The sequence below is a fragment of the Trichosurus vulpecula genome, chromosome 6, assembly GCF_011100635.1.
Source record: "Trichosurus vulpecula isolate mTriVul1 chromosome 6, mTriVul1.pri, whole genome shotgun sequence".
Classification (NCBI taxonomy): domain Eukaryota; kingdom Metazoa; phylum Chordata; class Mammalia; order Diprotodontia; family Phalangeridae; genus Trichosurus; species Trichosurus vulpecula.
The window spans coordinates 98,648,352-98,671,391 of record NC_050578.1 but is presented as its reverse complement, the minus strand read 5'-3'; the positions used below and the strand labels follow the sequence as shown (position 1 = coordinate 98,671,391).

The 23,040-nt window shown below is 36.4% G+C and overlaps 1 protein-coding gene across 2 annotated transcripts in view; it reads right to left on the bottom strand.

Annotated features, from left to right (window-relative positions):
• Positions 1-23,040, bottom strand: part of PLRG1 (pleiotropic regulator 1) — a 29,115-nt gene that overhangs the window by 4,658 nt on the left and 1,417 nt on the right. For both annotated transcript variants that reach the window (XM_036764873.1, XM_036764874.1), the window contains exons 2-11: positions 19,884-19,990; positions 12,548-12,690; positions 11,795-11,848; positions 8,207-8,300; positions 5,798-5,888; positions 2,963-3,064; positions 1,894-1,986; positions 975-1,124; positions 765-866; positions 354-456 (exon numbers count right to left, since the gene is read on the bottom strand). In XM_036764873.1, coding sequence (XP_036620768.1) covers positions 354-456; positions 765-866; positions 975-1,124; positions 1,894-1,986; positions 2,963-3,064; positions 5,798-5,888; positions 8,207-8,300; positions 11,795-11,848; positions 12,548-12,690; positions 19,884-19,990 — 1,039 coding nt within the window. The remainder of the gene's footprint in view (positions 1-353; positions 457-764; positions 867-974; positions 1,125-1,893; positions 1,987-2,962; positions 3,065-5,797; positions 5,889-8,206; positions 8,301-11,794; positions 11,849-12,547; positions 12,691-19,883; positions 19,991-23,040) is intronic.

Genomic DNA, 23,040 nt, shown 5'->3' with positions numbered 1-23,040 from the left:
CATAAACAAAGGCATCAGAAAGTAAAAAGAAACTGACTGCTTCTCTATCTGCCATATAGTAACCTAGACCTTCTTAGCCTAATTTGTAACAGAGGAAACACAAATAATATCAACATTTGACAAAGATATGAACCCTGTCAATGACTGCTGGTTTTGGAGTTAATTCTTCTTCTTAGTTTCTATTATCATCTGATTTTAAGTCTGACAACTTGAAATGCACAACAGTGTTGTCATGGCCAGTTACAAACAAATTACAAATCAGGATTCACAGTTAAAAGGAAATGTTTCATTAACATATGGATAACCATTTAAAATGTAATGAAGGCTGTCAGTTTAGGAAATATCTACCAGACCTGTAATGATCTGTGGTTCCGCAGCTTGACACTTTACTGTAGCCACTGCATTCGTATGCCCTGCCAACGTGTGTACACTGGCTTTTGTCCTCACATCCCATATCTACGAAGGTATAAAAATGGTTAAAACATGGAAATAAAGGAGGTTTCTATGTTTTAGTTCTTTTAGCGTGTGAATTATATAGAGGAATCTTGAGATTGTTTATCATATACCATGGACACAGTTATGTTGGAACAAGATATAGAGAATTTTGCAAATGTGAAAAGGAAAATCTAGTTAAAAAAATGCTCTTCCAAACAGTTTCAAATAGTCAGGACAATAGCTTTCCAATATTCTACTAGACAAGTAACTTTCACATAGTACAAGATATAATCTATTTACAGATAAACATGTAACACTGTTCTACTTACCCGTGCAGTTGAATCTCTACTACAAGTCACAAGCACATCAATCGTTGGGTGTAAATCCAAACCATACACTGCACTTAGATGTCCATGGTAGTGTCTGATAACCTAAAAAAAACAAACAGAAACACTGTGTCATATCACAATATTTAACAGAGTCCTTTAGCAACACTGTGAAGATGTAAACATGCTTTAAGATCTCAAGCTGAAATTTACCTTATTGTATTCGAGATCCCAGCACTTCACCTGTTTATCTTCTCCACAGGAGAAGAGGTATGGACTTCTTGCACTCACTATCACCCCTCGTACAGTACTGATATGTCCAGTCAATGAAAGTTTTAATTTGCCACTTGCCAGGTCCCAGATCTACATTCAAAGGGGGGAAAAAATCCAAAACCTAATACTCAGAAGGTCAAAAAAGTTTTCACCCAAATCTTATGAATATATCATTCTAAAACCCCAATGAAGACTATGCAACAGTAATCAGCAAATAAACATTCTATGTATTTTCTAAGACAAAAATTAAATCTCAAGGCAGTTAAATACTTGGCATCAGATTAAAGACTCCAGAAGCAAAACAAACAAAATCCACTAATGCTCAAGGAATTGTTAATAAAATGATATATTAAGATAACAACTAAGACTAGAAAAAAAAAATACCCTAGCCCATAAAACTAGCACCATGAATGTCAAACTGTCCAACCACTATGTATGTTCCACTAATACACACCCACCCACCCATACATTCTTATGGTTTCTTGCCTCACCAAGTTACAAACAACAAAGAAAGAATGAAATGGTATTTCAACAATCCTCTTTACCAAGCTATTTATGCTAATCCTCTGTAGACACACCGTGGGCATCTATCGACCAAGACTAGCCAAGATGAAAAGAAAGTCCCCCGGAATTAGGAGAAGACAAAGTATTCAGTGTATAGATAAGTTACTGGTCAAATGCTAGTATTTATTCATGTAACTCAAACAGACTGGTAGGCATTCTATACTATGGCAAAGAACAAAACTCTCTCCATACAGTAAATTGGAAGGAATCTGTTTTTAGCATATACAATTTAATTTAGTAAAACACAAGAAACACCAAAGTTTAAAAGGGTCAGGTTTTTAATCACTGTTTTTACCTTTATAGTCCTATCAGCAGAACCAGTAACAAACCACTGATTCCCAGGTTCTACTGCAATACATCGGACCCAGCCTAGGTGTCCACTGATGACCTTTAAGAACAAAATAAAGAATGCATAATCAGGACAATATTCCAAGGTTTTTCAACTTTAATCAGCCTCATGATTTTCCATAGTGCTTGCTTCTAGAATGTGTATTACCTATTGTCTGAACATTTGTCTTATTTTCAATCTTATGAATTTATTATTAACAAAGAATAACTGACAATGCATTAAACACTCTTTAAATCTCCACAATTTATAATTACCATTTACTAACCCCTATTTGTCCAGATTTCACAGCTAATAAAACTTTTACTTTAGAAAGAAAAAGTAAAAGAAAATCACTATGTTAAAAAAAAAATCAAATAACTTTTCCACAAAGTTTTTTTTTTTTAATAATTAAAGAAAGCTTTCCCTCTAGGCTTTATTCACAAGTAGTAAATAAGCATTTATCATAAAACTTGCAATTAAAAGGTCTACAGGGAAATATTTCAATGGCTAAACTGAAGGTCACAGGGGCTTCTTAAAAGTTAACATTCCATCTAAAAGTTACATTTATTAAGCAGTATGTGGATTTTTACAAAATTATCAAGAATGTTCCCTGCTATGACCATCTCCTTTAGTAAGAGAATTTGTTGCTGCTGCTGTTTTTCTTCAGTCATTTCAGCTATATCCGACTCTTTGTGACCCCATTTGGAGTATTCTTGCAAAGCTACTGGAGGGATTTGCCATTTCCTTAAGGCTCCAGCTGAATTTACAGATGAGGAAACAGGCCACCAGGGTTAGGTGACTTGAGCAGGGTCACACAGCTATTAAGTGTCTGAGGCCAGTTTTGAATTCAGGTCTTCCTGACTCCAGGCTCAGCACTCTACACCACCCAGCTGTTCCAGTAAGAGAATTTAAGCTAATTCTTAATGATAAACTGATAGTGTAAAGAAAAACTGTCACTTCACAAAATAACTTGCAAAAGATAGTTAAAGAAAAATTATGTATTGCTTATAAAGATAATAATGGCTTTTAAACTCACCCTATATAACTTCCATGGTGGATGCCACTGTGGTTTAGGCATTGTAGGTGCCTTTTTGGCCATCATTGCAGCATTCTTGGTGCCACCAGATTCCATCATAGCCTGGACATTGAACACAAGATTTATACTACTATTATTTCATATTTCAGAGATTTCATATTATCTTTGTTAAGGGTGATCATAAGAGGATTGGACTGAGAGCCAGGAAACCTGGGATCTATTCTGCCCCCTCCCCCCCATTCAGTGTCTCCTCCCTATATAACCTTTGGTAAATTATTTCTCTTATCTGAACCTTAATTTCCTCATTTGTGGCTTGGATTAGATGATCTACAATCCTTTCTAACTTTAGCACTCCATAAAGTGAAAAATGAGATGGGATGATTTTCAAAAATTACTTTTAAATAAGTGAATGGAGATCCCTGCCATCAGCAAACAACTTTTCCTGGGATAAGTAGCTGATCAAAGCTTAAAATTTAAATCAGGTTTTCTGTGCAATCGGGAAAACAAGCAGCAGTGTTAATAACACAGCACAATATGTTATTAAGACATTTTACTTAATGAAATCATATGCTGAAAAGCTATTTTTCCAACCATATATAAAATTCTAATACAATTCTAAAAATTAATTTCAATTTTGCTATTCTAGACTGTATTTTTAAAGTTAATAATTGAAACTGTCTTTAGTAAACCAAGCAAACCTAAAGATCAAACTTTGAAAACTAAAATACAACTGAAACTGATGTTTCCAGGAACTTGGATTCATACAAAAATCATACTGACATACTATAATGTTAACTGAGTATATAGCATAAAGGTTAATACCCAAATTTATTCAATCATCTAATTCAAAATTTAAATGCCTGTCTTTCAAATGGGAGCATCAGATGTTAATATCTGAAACTCATATCCTCAGAAGGAAGAAGCAGAAGATTAAGCAGAAAAACCTGGAAAGTCCTAAGATAAGGAAGGAGCCACAATATCATAGGCCTAACCCATGGTAGCTGAATTCCTGGTCACTGGAAAAAAATTAGATCGATAAATAAATCAAAGTCACCCTTGAAGAAGGAAGATGTCAGCTAGGAGAACATAATCTACTCCATGAATATACACACACTCATACAACCCACCAATATGTTTTTTAAAATCTGTTTCATGGGCCAAGAAATTCAAATAGGAGCTAACTTGCTAATGATATGCCTCTCTGTACTTAGCCAGGCTAATCTTGGCTAATACAGCAGAAAAAATTCTATGGTCTAAACCACGGCTGTGGAACCTGCAGCCACAAGACCACATGTGGCCCTCTAGGTCTTCAAGTGCAGCCTTCTGACAGAATCCAAACTTTCAACTGGCCACACTTGAGGACCTAGAGGGTCACATGTGGCCTCAAGGCCGCAGGTTTCTCTCACCCTGGTCTAAAAACTATCTATGACACATACGCACACAGAGTATGTATATACAAATACCAAACATGTACCTAAGATAATAGCTGTAATGCAAATGAAAAGATACAATGCTAATATGCCTTAATAAACCTTTCTATGTTGGAGATTTTTCTATGAAGATTATGTTTTGAACAGACCAAAATCACTATCAAATTTACCTCCCCCTTCTTCCGTAACTATTAATATACTTTTAAAGGTACTTAATAAAAATCAGAGGGAGCAGAGAATAGTGGATAAAGAGCCAGCTTTGGAAAGATTTGGGCTCAGGTCATGCCTTTGTAACTTAAGGCTGAGTGACCCTGGGAAAATCATTTCACTTCTCATTGACCCCAGGCAACTCTTTAAGCATATAAATTACAAAATAGCCTCCAATCTACATGAGTAAAGGGAGTTTTGTAACCCAGAAATCCTAATATGTGCATCTTCACTTAATAATTATGAATTTTTTTAAAATTGTGTATCTTCACCTGATGATTATAAATTTTTAAAAATTCAAGTTCACAAAAACAGGAATTTGAATACTGGGATATACTGGCAGCTAATTCAAACTGGCATTTACTTTAACATTACCAAAAAGAATTTCATAAGATCATAGATTTCAAGCTGAAGTTCACTTATCTAACACTTCACTCAAGATCGTTCACATACATTCAAACCCAGATCCTTCTGAATCTAAATCGAGTATTTTCTCCACTCTACTTTTCTATTTCTCAGCTATTGTAAATAAGATTTGGAATCAAAGAGAAATGAAACGGCAAGGACTAGAGGACTATTATTGTTATACTAACAGAACACAGGAAGATACTTATGTAGCTAACCACCTCTCGTTTTATATATAAGAAATTAACTAGGATGGGGAGGGGAAAAAGTTTAATATAAGTCCCACCAGAGACAAAATGTTTAAATTCCATGCCATACTATAATTCAATGCCAGACATACATTTTAGGAAGGACGTGGATAAACTGGAACACGGCGTAAAGAGGAAAACCAGGATAGTAAAAGGATTAAAGACAATGTTGTATCAAGACGTTTAGCTTAGAGAAAAGACAATTATAGATTCATCTGATAGCAATCTTTTGAACATCTGAAGGGCTGTCCAAAGGGCAGAATTAAGAGCTATGAATGCAAGATGCAGAGACAGATTTTGGTTGGAGATAAGGGAAAACCTCACAACAGGGAGAGCTGTCCAAAAGCAAAATGGGCCACCTCAGGTTTCCACTATCTCTCATTCCTCAAGGAGAGACTAAAAGACAATCTGTCTAGAGATGTTGTAGAGGGCATGCCTGATCAGGAACTGTTTAAACTTTAGGGACCTGAAGTTCCACCAAACTCTGAAATTATGTGATTCTGTAAATGATTTATCCAGGAGTCTCTGTTAATAGGAAAACTTACCATAGCTAATCCAGGTGGCTGTGAACGTTCAGGAAGTCCAGCATGTCGGTAAATATCACCTACACCAGCTGAAGTACGGTTTGCATCTATCCTGAAGAGAACATTTTAAATATTAAATTTACTTGATTTCTAAATAAGTATGTCATTTTTTTTGGTTTTGTTTTCTGGAGGGGAGAACGGGCAATTCGGGTTAAGTGACTTGCCCAAGGTCACACAGCTAGTAAGTATATCAAGTGTCTGAGGCTGGATTTGAATCAGGTCCTCCTGACTCCAGGGCCAGTGCTCTACTCACTGCACCACCTAGCTGCCCCCAATAATTATATTATTTTAAAATATTATGGGAAAAATACCGTTAGTTACTTCTTTCCCTGAGAAAGATTACAGAATTTAAGGAATAAACTTAAGAAGTGTTCTAGTCTAACCGTCATTTTCACAAATTAGGAAAACTGATGCCTAGAGAAGTAAAACGGCTTATCTGAGGACTACACAGGCAGTAAGGGGTAGAACTGGGACCTGAAGCTAGAAACCCAAATTCCAAATCCAGCCTCTGTCCAATGTACCACACTGACACATTCTTAACAAGACTAATAGCATCTTGGCAGGTAGATTATTGAACAAACAATCAGCCTTAAGAGCTTTAAAACAACGTCCCAGACAATGTATAAAATCAACATTTTTCTACGCTCAGGTGATCATCATAAGTAAACCTAGTTTTTCAATTTTCATCAACACAATCTCTCAAAGTTGTTTGCCAATAGTATTTATTGTCTCACTGAGTTCCAGGTACCTTACTTTTACCCTTAAATATGCCAATATAGTCTGCAAGCCAGAAATTTTTTTAATCAAAATTTTTATTACCTAAGAAATTTCCCAAAATAAGAAGGAAGAGGATGCTTAGCTTCAGTTTATATTTTCTATCAGTCTAAGAAGACTATTTCCAACACAATTCAGTATCTTATTTCAGTGCTGTGATCAATCACATTCATAGAAAGACACTTAACCAAAATCCAATATGGTAAGTGACTGTTAGATTAGCCACCATTTTTTGTTTATGCCACTGTTCCCCTTCATTAGCACAGAGGGATGAAAACTGACTGTATTAAAACAGAATGGAGGTGATTACAGAAAACTTTCAGATTAAAAAGTTATTATAATGAAGATTTTATGAATGTATTCAATACTTAAATTCCTGTCAAAATGAGTAAGACAATCTATAAATGTCTTTTCAAATGAAATTAATTTTTAAAAGAAATAGAAATAGCCTATTAGATTGGAAAAGGTTACACGGGGAAGGAGGGGCAGAAATAAGTAAAGAAACACAGAAAAAATTATTTAACACAGCAAAGAAAGTTCAAACAGCTAAACAGTTTATAGTACATGAAGTACTACGATAAGGTACATAACTTATCATATGATTCAACCTGTAACTCAGTGAACAGGAACTAAAGACATAAAGATAAGGATAAGGTCTAGACTTGTGATTTACTGTTTTTTACTGGGAACTCCCAAATGAAGAAACTCTTTTTCAATGCAGGTTGGCACCTTCTCTACATATAGTCTGACAGGGCTGCCTAAAACACTGACAGATTAAGTAAGTGACTTGTCCAGTCATCACAAAGCCAGTATCTATCAGAGGCAAAAGCTGAACCCAGGTCTTCCTGGCTTCAAGGTCAGATCTCTATCAACTATGCCATGCTGTCAGCTATCCAAGTGAAGGCATATTGTATATACTAGGTGCTCTAAGGGAATTCCCCAGCTTCAGTGAGTTAAATTCTTAGGCAAGGCCCTATAGCAAGGCGACTTTCCTTTGAAGAGCCGGCTCCCCATCACAAAAGGGAATATAATCCCGTTTCTTTTGGCCGCAGCGTAACAGGAAATTCTTTCACATGAAATATGACAGCATCAGGATTCTCTCTTGCCCCCTTAGTATGATGTTACAGAAGAATGGTCCCACTAATCTAGAACGACCTACAACATAACTCATTCATGGATCTCAGTTCCAGAATATATGTAACCAAGTATAAAAACATAATAAAGTTCCAAGTAACTAAAGAGGTAAAAATACTAAACATCAGGGGGGCCAATGGTGTTACTCTGGAAATACTTCATAAAGGAATGACTCTTATGTCGCCCTTAGCAGGGACAATCCTTTTATAATTCAGTAGGTAAAGTTGATCTTCAAAAGTGACAGTTGCTAAAAAAAAAAAAAAATTCATTACCCTGTGGCATCTGTGGCAATGAACTATTCCAGATGTGGCTTAGCTGGATTTCAGACAATAGATATGGTTCATCACCATCAAAAGAACATATTTTTAAAAGAGATGAAAAAATGCAAACACTTGGGATATTATAAAACTCCTAACATTTATTTTGTAGTTACAAAGAGTAAAAAACATACTCTCTTCATACCTGGATTGTGAAGGAGGTAGAGCCACAGCTAAAGACTGTGCAGCAGATTCACTTGGCATTCTCTGAATCTTAGTATCTGCAGTCAAAGCCACACCTTTAATAGGAAAAATTAAATTAAAAATAAAATGATAAGCATTTTGCTAATGACTCTTAATTATTAGCAATGATGAGTAGTTTGTTAAAGAAATAGTAAGTTTCTTACAACAGAACCTCTGACATCTAGAAAATTTTAAAACAAAAATAAAAAATCAAGATAAACTGCTTTCTCTGGGTGTAGATTTTACACCAGTGTATCCTTTGAAAACTTCTATACAGTACAAAGCAAGCTTTAGAGTAACTCATAAGAAAGATGCTAATTACTCCTTCCCAACACTACTTACATAACCCATGACCAAAGACCCTGTCGTCATACATAATCAATCTCTTGGTAACTTCCTAATTTCTCATAGGTTTAATGTTTCTTTGTGACAATTTCTATGTCTATTCTATAAACCTAGCCCCATTCTCTCTAGCAAACTCTAGTCCTGTATCACCAAATGCCTATTGTACATCTCCAAGAGAATGACGTCCTACAGGCTTTTCAAACTCAACATGTCTAAAGCAAAACTTACTATCTTTTCCTCAAAACCCACCTTCTATCCTTCTTAATTGCCATTTCAGCAAAGGAGATTCAGATTGGAACCACTGTTCCAGTCACCCAGGCCTGAAACCTCAGCATTATCTGTCTCTTCACTCTACCTCACCCTACATTTTCAATTAGCTACTAATGCTAAGTCTTGTCAATTACACCTCCACAACATCACTCCTCTTCACTCTGGTTTAGGCTCTCATTTCTTCTAGGCTACTGTTTCAACAGCCTCCAAACTGCTCTTCCTTTATCCAACCTCTCTTCTCTCAATTCATCTTTCACACAGCTGACAAGGCGACAACTGATATTCTGACCACATCGCTTCACTGTTTAAGAGACTCCTTTTTGTCTCTTGGATAAAATAAGAACTGCTTGGTTTTAAATGTTTTCACCATTTGGTTCCTGCCCACCTTTCCAGACTTAACGAGCACATTATTCTCTTTCATGTACTTTATGTTGTAGCCAAGCATGTCTACTTGTCCTTTCCCATGTATATAACATTGCATTGCCTGTCTCTGTCCCTTTGCTCAGGCTGTGCCCTTTATACCTGGAGTCTTTCACCTCCACCATGCAGAATACCTACCTTTTTTCAAAGCTTAGGTCAAGTGCCACCTTCTACAGCAAGCCTATCTTGATCCCCTAAGTTTCCTAAGGTTCCCATCAGAAATTATTTTGTATTTATTAGGCATCTGATTTTGTATCTAATTTTCTGAATGGTTATTTCCCCCTCAATAGAACAGAAGATTCTTTGAAGCAGAGACTAGATTTTCTTTTTGTCTTTGTAGCCCCAGCACCTAGCACACAGTAGGTGCTGATAAATGAAGCAAAAAGATTCAAATATATCCTTCGCACAAGCCTATTCCCTAAGAAATTACTTTTATTATAAGAAAAGTTATAAGCATTAATATGTGCCATAACACCTACACACCACAGCTAATAAAAAAAGTTTTATTTTTACCTCTCCACATTCTAAATTTTAACCACTAACAAGCCATTAAAAATTTAATAATTCTCTTTTTCCCAACCACCAGAGTACTTCCCCCTTCCCCTTCAAAATATAATTTTCTAATTCATTCAACCAATTCAAACACTATCTGAGCAGGAGATTTAAAAAGGTACAAGATATAATTCTTGCTATACATATGTGGACACTCTCTTTGGAGAGAAAATATGTAGAAAAATTTTCCCTGTTACTGTTAAGTAATTAAGTATTACTGTAAAGTTAATAATCAATGGAATATATATAATTAAGCACTAAAATAAAAGAAAAACAAAGGCCAAATGAACCCAAAGAATTGGAAAATCAGCATGACCTTGAGCAGCTGTGAGGAAACCCAGAGATTATATAGGATTTATCATCTTATGAAGTAGAGATGGAAGAGAACTATTATATCTGCTAGTACAATGCTCACTTCACAGCTGAGAGAACAGATTCAAGTAAACTGAATGACTTGACCAACTTCACACAATGTGGCAAAGTCAAGATCTGAATCCAATTCTTTCCAGTATAACACCTTGGACCTTACAAGATGGGTAGGATTTAGGCAGGGGGAAATAGTACAAGCAAAAGCTTGAAATTAGGCAAAGGCATAAAGCATATTTACAGGAGACTCTACAGGGTGGAGCTGAAAGATAACAGTGGAGAGCAAGGGAAGATTGGGCTGGGTAAAGAGTCCAAAACTAGGGCAAAGCAGCTTTTGAATGCTAGCCTGAGAAGGGTGGAAAGTTTCTCCAAACTGTAGGACCCTGCTGCTCTGCAGAATGAGAACAGCTGCTTCTGAGAAAATTCTGATGCTACCAATACTCTGTCCTCTACAATAATATGAAATTATGTATCGAAATAATTGTTGCACGTAGCAATTTTTCCAATATGAAAATTGGCTTAACTTCTTATTTTCTGCCACCAACACCAGCGCCCCTGGCTAGAGGCCAGGGTCCTTTCCCTCTAACACACCAACCAGCATTTCAGAGAAAGCCAGTAAAAGAAGTCACAGACTTTTCCTTTCCCCAAATCAACCTCCACTGCCCAGTTTCCACCAGGTACATGACATTCACTATCAGATGGATGAAAACCCTCACATTCCTACAGTGGAGGTATTTTAGAGCTCTACTACATTCTGGTCCATGAACCTATTTTCCTTTTGGTTGAGCACCATCTACCCTCCCAATGGTCCCCAAGGTCTTGAGGACCTTGACATCTGCTCTGGTATTTTCCCTACCAGACCCTAAGATGACTGGTTTTTTCTATTTGCCATGAGCTGAACACAAACATGAGTCCTTCCTTATGTGTTGACTGCTGCAACTGGAGTGTCAACTCCTTGATATCAGAGGATATCTCAATTTTCTACTTATATCCCCAGCACTTAGCACATAGTAAGGGCTTAATAAGTGCTTTCCCATTCCAGTCCATCAACTTCTCTGTATATTTCCACAGTTGACTACCTCTCTCACAAAACTGCTATTTATGGATTCTAGCAATATATTTCAATTACAAGTGTCCAATGGCCAAACTGATTTGGGAAATGTGGCTGTACTGACACTGGCCCAATCATGCAAACAGCTATACAAAATACTTCAATATTTCAAAGAATCTGTATTCTCATTTATAGCGGTACTCAACAAAACAATGTAGACTGCATCCATTCATGGTCACCATAATCCTATGCAACTCTTGTCCACACTGAGATGTTATTAAAATAGGGATGGACTGATGTAAGACTTGTGATTTCAATGATACAGGTAACTCCCAGAAGAGGAAATTGCCTTTACCAAGGCTGATCAGTATCTTTTCTATGACTTATAATTTTAGAGAGTTACCTAGAGTAACTGAGGGGTGAAGTGACTTTCCCAGGGACGCATAACCTGCACGTGGTAGGTGTGAGAAACGAACACAGGTCTTCTTGGAACTAAGGAAAGCTTTCTATCCAAAAGAACATATAAATATTTAATAGTTAACTCACCAGGTCCTGGTGGATATGGATGTGTACCAGTTACTAAATATTCAAGTTCTTGTCCTAAAAGGGAAAATTTGTCATTAAATTAAATTAATACCAAAACATCTTTAGTGCATCTTCAAGGGACTGGGTTCTTATTTTTAGTTTGCTAGTTATTAGTTAACATACTCTGCCCTAGGAGGAAAGAGTAACTGGCAATTTTTCCTCATTTTGGGGAAAATGAGGGAAGCAATAACCATATGTAATAGTGTCGTGTTCTGCTGCTTCAATACACATTTGTTACACAAAACTGGAGACCTGCAAAAACGCTACTCAAAGGGACAACACGTTAGTAGCTTTACCAAGCAAGGCAGGGCTCTCATGGCATCTCAGTGTTCTTGTCCTATTTAAGACGCTCCCTGAAGTGATTCACATGCTAGTAGTCTTACTTTACTCTTTTCTGCAGCCAGGTTGGCTTCCTCAATGTCTACAAGTACTTTCCTATCCTGCTGTGAGAAGTCATCTTTTTATTTTACTGGCACTATCACTTACCCTGGAGATAGAAGTGAGTTACTCACAAAGAATTCTACTCTACCTTCCCTGTGGGAAACAAGATTTCCACTCTTTTGTCACTAAATTTGTTGAGTACTACTTGTCTCTAATGGCTATATTCAGGAAAAGGATAACCAGACTAAGTTTCATATTTATTTTTTATTCACAGCCTTCATTAAAACAACTCTCACAAAACAATCTAAAAGCTTTTATAAATGACACACTAACCTTGATTGGCAGGATACTGTTTATGCCCATATGCATCCACAGCACTCTGAGCGCCTTTCTCTCTAAGATTTTCTTTCAAAATAGGCATGTGCAACACAGGACCATATTCTGTATGAAGTTTGACAGCCATCTTTAGCTTGTGACTATTAAAAGAAAACACATGTAACACTTATTTTCAGTTATTTTATCAAAAATATTCAGTAACTCAAGTTTCCCTTTTATCAACTACCTTGTGACAACATCTTATCTTGACATTATTTATCCGAGTGGTTAAATATTTAAATGAAACAGATTTGTAATCTTTATAACCTTTACTTATTCAGCTTTTTTCATACACATGTCCAGGTTCCTCTACTAAACACCTATTGTGAAGTTTCATCAATGTGTAAATGTGTCTAGGTCCCCTACGACTATGCCAGTAGAGTGTAAGCGCTGGCAGGTCTAACTAAGCTGATATGTGACTAACTGTACATCTACAATTTACGAACTAGTCTATCAAAGTTGAGACAAGTGCATCATCAGCATGCAGGGTCATAAATGTTTCCTACTAAAAAAAAGTTCATGAAGACTATCTAAGCAACAGAGAGATTGCAATCTGCTTCTGTGGAGATTGGATATTCATTCCAATAAAACTATAAATTCTTGAAATATTGCAGTATTTTTGGTTTATTAATATATTCCATACATTTTAAGGAGGACTCTCTGGAAATTCATCTCATCACTTCCCACCCAGCTGCTTTTCTAGACTTCGTGACCTCCAGAAACTCATCATTCTGCATGATGAATTCAAACCAGAAACTCTCACCTTCTCAAATCATCTCCCTCGCCAGCTATATGACATCATCTTGCCCCACCCCCCGACCCTGCTGGCACATAGTAGGTGCTTAATAATGTTTATTGACTCTAACTTTTTAACAGCTTTATAATTTATTGCTATATTCTTGATCATTTTTGACTAATTATGAGAAAGTAAGGTATGTATTACATTTTTCTACTAATTAATGACTTTTTAAATAGTTTATCAGTTATGCAGATTACATATTTTTCCCTCAATTATGACTAAGTTAAATAGCTAACTACCTACTTAACATTTATAATTTACTCTCATCAACAATTTTACGATGTCATAGAAATGATAAATTTTTAAAAAGTCATAAAGTTTCAAAAGTCCAATTCTATATCACATATTTATTTCTACTCATAATTCATTACAAAATGGGACATATCACTCTTTCCCTTCACTGCTAACTTTCTAGAAAGATCTGAATACATATGTTATACCCACTTCCTCACCATCCACTCATTCCTTAATCACATGCAATTTGGCTTCTCTATTACCCTACTAAAACTAGTGTCTCCAAGATCAAGACTTCTTAATTGCTAAATCCAATGTCATAATCCTCATCCTCTCTGATCTTTCTATAGCGTATGACACAGTTGATGCCTCTTCCCCTTCTTTCCAATCACCTCCCAACCACTCTAACTCAGGCCTTCACTATTTTTTGCCTAAACTATTTTAATAGCTTCCTCACTATTCTCCCTACCTTCAATCTCTCTCCTTTCTAATTCATTCGTTACAGAACTGCCATGGCTTCCATCAAGCTAGCCTCTCTCTATCTGTTTCTCCTTATTCTCATTTGCTGGTTCATCCTCCTCCTTCAACTCTCTAAATGTAGGTATTTCCCCAATCAAGGTTCTGTTCTTGAGACCCTTTTCTCTTTTCTCTCTGATCCTCACCTATTCTCTTGGCTTAAAGTACTACATCTATGCACCTCCTAATACCAGAAATCTAGTCCTAGTCTCTCTACCATTTTAGTTTTACTACTCCAAATGCCTACAGGATATGTCCTCTTCGATTTCCTCCCGGCACCTCAAATTTACCAAGTCCAAAGCTTTAGTCATTATGTTTCCTCTAAATCCCCTCCTTGATCTAAACTTCCTTATGTCTTTTTACAATATCTCCATTTTCCAAGTCACCATGCCTGTCACCCACACTTAGTCATTATTGATTCTTCTCTCTCCCAAACCCACATCGAATCAGCTGCCAACTCCTGTCGATTCTACCTTCACAATTACCTCTGCCTTCTCTGCTCTCTCTCTCTCCATTACTACTGTAATCACTTTACTTCAGACCTTTATCATTCCTTGCCCAGTCTATTGTCAGAGCCTAAGTGACCTGGTCTCTACACTGTTTGATTCATATGTCACATAATTTCACAAAAATTTCTAGTAATGCTTAAATATGACCATGGTACTTTCTTGCTTATAAAACCCTGAGTGACGCACTACTGTATTTTATCCATAATCTAGTTCAAATCTGCCTTTCCACTGCTAATTCTATACCACTCTCTTTCATGCTTTCTGTTCCAGATTAGACAATTAGCTATTGCCATTCCCTGAGTCTCTCTCACTTCCAAGCATGCACAGAGACAATTCCTCCAGTAAGTACTGTGCAGAAGAATCAGAAAAAATGAGACAAGAGATAGAAAGAATAATCAGCTTATCACAATTGGCTGGGAATATATACTTCATCATGTCAAACTGTTGAAATGGGTTTTTTTTGTATCTGTAGAATCACTATTATAGATATAGTATCTGCAACTTAATAGTAAAAAGAAATTAAAGGTAAGTGTACATTTTCAGATGAACTTGGAAAGGGGCATAAAGCAAATGCATTTTTTGTCTGTTCTCAATTCATTAGGTCCTACTTTACTAAATGCTCAAGGTTTTAAGTAACATTTTTATTATTTATTCTGTATGTTTATTTGATTATTTGGATCTGCTGATGGTCATTAAGTTTAATTTATTTGAAGTTTCCGTCCCTTCAAGGCCCATCTCCCTCACCCATTCAACCCACTGAAAAGTGATCCTTCATCTTCAAGTTTTCTAACAGCACTTTTTCTTACAGACAGGATGAGAGGAAAGAGTTTCATGGACAAAGAGTTGTATTTGGAAACAGAAAGTTCTGCATTCAAATCCTGCCTCAGAAAGAATTATTAGCTGTGTGACTTTAAGCAAGCCACTTAACTGTGCTCTCTCTCTCATTCTGAATTCCCTCATTTGTAAAAAAACAAAAACAAAAAAAACCGACCAAACCCATCAGGTTATTATTCAGCTCAAATGAGTTAACATATATAAAGTGCTCTGAAAACCTTAAATAGCTATGTAATGAATGATAATTATTATTATTATAACATTATCCTTTACCATTTTCATTTTGTCTTATATACTACTTGTTTGTATACTCATCTCTTCCTATTAGAATGTAAATTCTTTAATGGAATGCCATGTGTAATCTTTTTTGTACCCCAGAACAGCTTCTTGCCTGTTTAAGTGCTTAATAAATGCTTGAAGTGACACTTTATTTATATGGCTACAAAATCCTTTATACATGCAAAAGTAAATCTAAAAAGTTGTTACCTGATTTAAAAATTAACAGATTATCTCATAAGCTTAAATATTTTTACGGTTCAACACATTGCCCTAAATCTAAAAAAAAAAATTATAGTTATCAAAACCATACAATAAACTTTGCTGTTATTAAACTGGAGAATGGAGACGGAAAGGAGAACAGTCTGAAGTCTGATTCTGGGAGGGAAATGAGCTATTTAATTTTGAGCTACAATACTTATTATAAATAATGCATAAATGAGGGGGGCGGAGCCAAGATGGTGGCTGGTAAGCAGGGAATAGTCTGAGCTCCGTATGGAGACCCTCCAAAAACTTATAAAAAATGGCTCTGAACCAATTCTAGAACGGCAGAACCCACAAAACAGAAGAGGGAAGCAGGGCCCCAGCCCAGGACAGCCTGGGTGATCTCTGGGTGAGGTCTATCCCACACGGAGCTCGGAGCTGGGAACGGAGTGGAGCAGAGCCCAGCCTGAGCAGCGTGGACCATCCAGACCAGAAGCCGGGCGGAGGGGGCCCTAGCGCCCTGATTCAGTGAGCTGCGGCAGTTACGAGACTTCTCAACCCACAAACACCAAAGACTGTGGAGAAGGTTAGTGGGAAAAGCTGCAGGAGTGGAAGGAGTTCATGGTCGGCTTCCAGCCCCGGGGGCAGCTACAGCTGTTGTTACTTCCGGCTCCAGGCCCACCTGGTGGGAGGAATTAAGTGGCGGATCAGAGCAGGGGTGCACAGCCTGCCGAAGATCTAAGCCCAGTCTGGTTTGGGGGTCCTTGGGGAAGGAGCAGTGCTGGTGTGGCAGAGCTGGCACCTCCCCCCCAAACGTGGAACATAGAACTCTGTAATCTACAAGCAGTCATACCCCACTGAAAAACTCAAGGGTCAAGTTAGTTGGCTGGGAATATGGCCAGGCAGCGAAAATGCACCCAGATTCAGTCTCAGACTTTGCATTCTTTCTTCGCTGACAAAGAAGACCAAAACATACAGACAGAAGAAATTACTAAAGTCAAAGAGCCTACAACAGAAACCTCCAAGAAAAACAGGAACTGGTCCCAGGCCATGGAAGAGCTCAAAAAGGATTTGGAAAAGCAAGTTAGAGAAGTAGAGGAAAAATTGGGAAGAGAAATGAGAAGGATGCAAGAAAACCATGAAAAACAAGTCAATGACTTGCTAAAGGAGACCCAAATAAATACTGAAAAATACACTGAAGAAAACAACACCTTAAAAAACAGACTAACTCAAATGGCAAAAGAGCTCCAAAAAGCCAATGAGGAGAAGAATGCCTTGAAAGGCAGAATTAGCCAAATGGAAAAGGAGGTCCAAAAGACCACTGAAGAAAATACTACTTTAAAAATTAGATTGGAGCAAGTGGAAGCTAGTGACTTTATGAGAAATCAGGATATTATAAAACAGAACCAAAGGAATGAAAAAATGGAAGACAATGTGAAATATCTCCTTAGAAAAACCACTGACCTGGAAAATAGATCCAGGAGAGATAATTTTAAAATTATTGGACTACCTGAAAGCCATGATCAAAAAAAGAGCCTAGATACCATCTTTCAAGAAATTATCAAGGAGAACTGCCCTGATATTCTAGAGCCACAGGGCAAAATAGAAATTGAAAGAATCCATCGATCACCTCCTCAAATAGATCCAAAAAAGAAATCTCCTAGGAATATTGTCACCAAATTCCAGAGCTCCCAGATCAAGGAGAAAATACTGCAAGAAGCCAGAAAGAAACAACCTGAGTATTGTGGAAACCCAATCAGAATAACCCAAGATCTGGCAGCTTCTACATTAAGAGATCGAAGGGCTTGGAATGCGATATTCCGGAGGGCAATGGAGCTAGGATTAAAACCTAGAATCACCTACCCAGCAAAACTGAGTATCATGTTCCAAGGCAAAATATGGATTTTCAATAAAATAGAGGACTTTCAAGCTTTCTCAGTGAAAAGACCAGAATTGAATAGAAAATTTGACTTTCAAACACAAGAATCAAGAGAAGCATGAAAAGGTAATCAAGAAACGGAAATTGCAAGGGACTTACTAAAGTTGAACTGTTTTGTTTACATTCCTACATGGAAAGATGATGTGTATGATTCATGAGACCTCAGTATTAGGGTAGTTGAAGGGAATATGCATATATATATATGTATATATATATATATGTTTATGTATATATATAAGTGAATGTGTATGTATGTATGTATCTATGTGTATATGTATGCATGTGTATGTATATATATATATGTGTGTGTGTTTTTATGTATATATATACATATATATATGTAAAAGAGAGAGAGCAGACACAGGGAGAGTTGAAGATGAAGGGAAGATATCTAAAAGAAATAAAATGAAATTAAGGGACTAGAGAGCAACATACTGAGAGAGGGAGATAGGGAGAGATAGAATGGGGTGGATTATCTCACATAAAGGTGGCAAGAGGAAGCAGTTCTGCGGGAGGAGGGGAGAGGGCAGGTGAGGGGGGAATGAGTGAACCTTGCTCTCATCAGATCTGGCCTGAGGAGGGAATACCATACATACACAGTTGGGTATCTTACCCCACAGGAAAGAAGAGGGAGGAAGATAAAAAAAAAATAAAAGGGGGGGATGATGGAGGGGAGGGCAGATGGGGGTGGAGGTAATCAAAACAAACACTTTGGAAAGGGGACTGGGTCAAGGGAGAAAATTCAATAAAGCGGGATGGGTTTGGAAGGAGCAAAATGTAGTTAGCCTTTCACAACATGAGTATTGTGGAAGGGTTATACATAATGATACATGCGTGGCCTAGGTTGAAGTGCTCGACTTCTTAGGGAGGGTGGGTGGGAAGGGAAGAAGGGAGAGAATTTGGAACTCAAAGTTTTAAAAACAGATGTTCAAAAACAAAAAAAAAAAGTTTTTGCATGCAACTAAAAAATAAGATACACAGGCAGTGGGGTGTAGAAATTTATCTTGCCCTACAAGAGAAGGGAAAGGGGGATGGGAGGGGAGTGACGTGACAGATGGGAGGGCTGACTGGGAAACGGGGCAACCAGAATATACGCCATCTTGGAGTGAGCAGGAGGGTAGAAATGGGGAGAAAATTTGTAATTCAAACTGTTGTGAAAATCAATGCTGAAAACCAAATATGTTAAATAAATAAATTTAAATAATAAAAAAAATAAAAATAAAAATAAATAATGCATAAATGAATTCAAGAGAGAATTGCAGGGAGAGTTTTTTTAAAAGGAAAAAAAAAAAAAAACAAAAGCAGAGTAAGAGAACTCAGAATGCAATAATTTGGGACCAAAAAGGGAGGCCAGAGAGATTAATGGAAAAACCCAACTATTTCCAAAAGTCTGATATTAACCAAGAATGTAAGATAAGGTGAAGCAGATTAGAGTAACTTTTGCTCAGCAGAATTCTGAAAGCAACAGGAAACTGAAAGCAAATACATAAAGTATTATAAAATGAAAAAGTCGGACTGTGTTCATGAGATTCTTAGAATTTATGAAATGATACAAGTGTATTCTTTTCTCTAATGTTATAAGGAAGATAACGTATGAGATCAGCTTAAGTTTTGCCATATAAAACCTAGTCTTTTTATAGATATCCAATAAATCTCAATATACTTAATCAAGTGATATCGCCCTTCTTTCAGTAAGAAATGGAATGAATTCACCGATAATGAGATTCCACGGACTCTCCTCGGATCTTGGTCAGCCCCACCACCCTTTTAAGAGTCACTCTCAGCCCCACTGACCATTTACTATTTTGAAGGGCATATAAACCATGAGCCCCTCCACCATGACTATCTGGTCTATGAGAAACAGCCAGATAACCACTCTTTTATTAATAACCTTCTGGCCTTATTCATAAAATGATTAAATTACCCAGAAAAAAAAGAAATGATATGAGTTTAAATATTGTGCTAACAGAAAGTTATAGTTACCTCTCTTCATCTAACTGTACTGGTTTTGCGTTATCAGCCACAAACATGTCATGGGTCCTCTTCAGTGATCTGAACACAAGCGTGTGCACAGAATGTTTCTGTACCTCCTATAAAGAACAAATTTAATATATTAAATGATAATTTACAAATAAGAAAAGCTAAAACAGAAAGACTGAAATATGAATTTTCAAAATATCAGGAGTGGAAAATTAAATCAATCTTCAAAAAGGAAAAATAATTCCTCCCAACCTGGCAATCTGACACTAGATTTACACTTGTTTCTGACTTCAGATTAACTCTGCAAATTGCTTTGTTTTAGAAAATGGAAAGGTCTCTAAGATGTACCCCTAATCTGTCTTAACTGACTTACCCACTATATTTCTGGTTGCACAGAAATGAATTAAATGTACATTATAGTCATGCTTGTCTGTTTCGTATTTATATAGTCTGTGACCATTCCAGGTGGTCTAAAAAAAGTACTTAATAAGGCCAAAATCATGGGCTCCACTTCCTCATACACTAATACTAGCTTCAAACTTTGTTAAAATCACTCCTATCCAAACCAGCTGTTGTAAAAACGTAAGGCATCTTTCACAAGGAGATGCAAATGTAAAGGTAAAGATCGGAAGGCACAGGTATATCATCATTAAAAAAACAATTAAGCACACAGATCACTAATACCAGTATGATGCAAAGTTCATTAATACTTACACAGATGTAACATAACTGTTTCAGTGATCTACCTTCCTGTAAAGTTAAAGTTATTGCTTTCTTAGGCAAAGGAACCAAATAAATTCAAGAAACAAAACAGCATGTGAATGATGGTATTTGCACATGCCAAAGAAAAAGGTTCCATTTTCGGATTTTTTTTAAACATTCTTGACTACAGTAACATTCAAATTATTTAATGATATTAACTATCTAGAAGGCAGCTGAGAACTTGAAAGATAAAAAAGAAACTCCTGAGCAATTAAAACAGATGTCATATAATCAAAGCACAAAAATTTCACACATTTTACTAGTGGAAATACCATCCCTTATACACACACACACACACACACAGAGTTCATTTACACTGAACACAAATTCTTACTAGTCTTCTCTGTTTTCCTAGCTCTCTGAAGACTGAAAACAAAAGAGGAAAGGGAAAAAGAGAAGACTCTAGAAATAAATATATTGAGAGCAACAAGAAGTTAACAGGTGACAATGAGGGAAAAGCATCCTTTTGGAAAGCAGTTTGGATCAAGGCAAAGTCCAATGAATTTGAAGGGAGAGGACCTGAATCCAAACTGGACATAGTTTGTAACCAGACTAACGTCTAATACAGTTCTATGATCCAATGAATTGCCAGAAAACTTTAAAAGCAGATACACGAACTAAGAGAGCATAACTGTCTGGAGCCATTTTGGAGCTGGTCCTACATAAAATACAATAGGTCCTGATGCAGTACAATATAACAACTGATTTCATGATTACCTCAAGTTGGCAAGAAAAAAGGTCTGTTGGTGGTATAATAAAGTTTCAGTTTAAAGAATAAAGGTAATGTGCAATATATTTTAAAAAGATTTACATCCATTTACATTGCACATTTAAGTGCAAAAAAATATATTAATGTCTAAAAGGGTAAATGTCCATTATCTGGAAAATAGCTATGTCAGGGAAAAAAAACACACAACAGATATTACTGTATAAATTAGTTACCTGAAAGTATATTTAATATGTGGCATTTATTTTTAATAATATTTTATTTCCCGCAATTACGTGTATAAACATTTGGTATTTTTTTGTTTTGAAGTTTAGAGTTCCAAATTCTATCTCTTCCTCCTCCCTTAGATAGTAAGCAATCAGATACAGGTTCTACATGTAATGCTTGGTGCATTTATCAAAAGTATTTAAACACAGAAGTAACAAAAGAATATTGTGGCATGGTGTTGAAATGTTCCTTCAGCATATATAGCTTCCTACAGGCTGATTAAAATTCTTATCAACTGAACATTTAAAGTGTAATATTTATTACCCTACCAAAATCCAAACTGGAGGTAGGCTAAGGAAACAAGAAAAAGGCATCAATAGGGTGAGAAGGATTTTCTAAGCTGCCTGCAATAAACAGATATTGGCATCAGAGAGGAAGCTAAGTGTTACAGTGGATAGTGCTAAACTTGGAGTCATTGAGATCTGAGTTCCAATTCTGCCTCAAGAATCTTACTACCTGTGTGAGGTTGGGAGTTTCCTCATTGGTAAAATGAGTATAAACAAGAGCAGCTACTTCATAGGGTTATTATGAGCATCAGATGAGATGATATATGTAAAGAGTTTTGCAAACATTAAAGAGCTATGTAAATGCTAAGTATTATTTGAGGCACTCACATTCTAAAGCAAAAAGTAACAATGGGAAACTATCCTGAACAAGGTTACCCTGCTACACAAATGGATCAAAGTCCTAATCCATGTCATCTTCACCAGGGTTCTGCTAAGATTAGCAAAGGGACATGAGCCTCTGAATTGTTCACATCACTGTTTCCTTTCAATATCGCTGATAGCCTTTAGATGACAGCAATTCCCTTCACATGTGGTAATGCAGGCATTTAAGGTCTGTTAAACTGAACTGGTATAGCTCTGCTTACAATCTCTGAAGTTGGCTTTCTTAGAATTTACATTTGATTGCAAATTGGTTTCATAAATATTGTGAGATGGCTAAATCTTGTCTCAGTCTCATTTTACGGAAAATAGTCAGCAGCGAACAAATTCCTTGAAAAATTATTATTTATTTACAAAAATACTGACTTGGTAGTTAATGATAAATATTAATGTGGAAGCAACTGATGATGGAACAACTCAAAGAAATGACGTGTTACTGGTAGAAATGAATCCCAAATTTCTAATGAATAACTTGTAACTGCGTTAGTTTTCCTCTTGCTTCTAAAAATTCACTCTGAAAATACTGTAAATAATAGTATCCCATTTACTGTGTTATTACAGATTATTACTTATCACATGTAGTGGGAAAAAGTTTTACATGATGAAACTGTAGACACAGATAAGTAGCAAATGTAATTTTTAAAAATTAAGCTTTAACACGGCTTGCAATAACAAATTCTAAATAAAAAATTAAAATTCTTGAAATCAGTGTGTGGATAGCTATATGAAATGATTTATT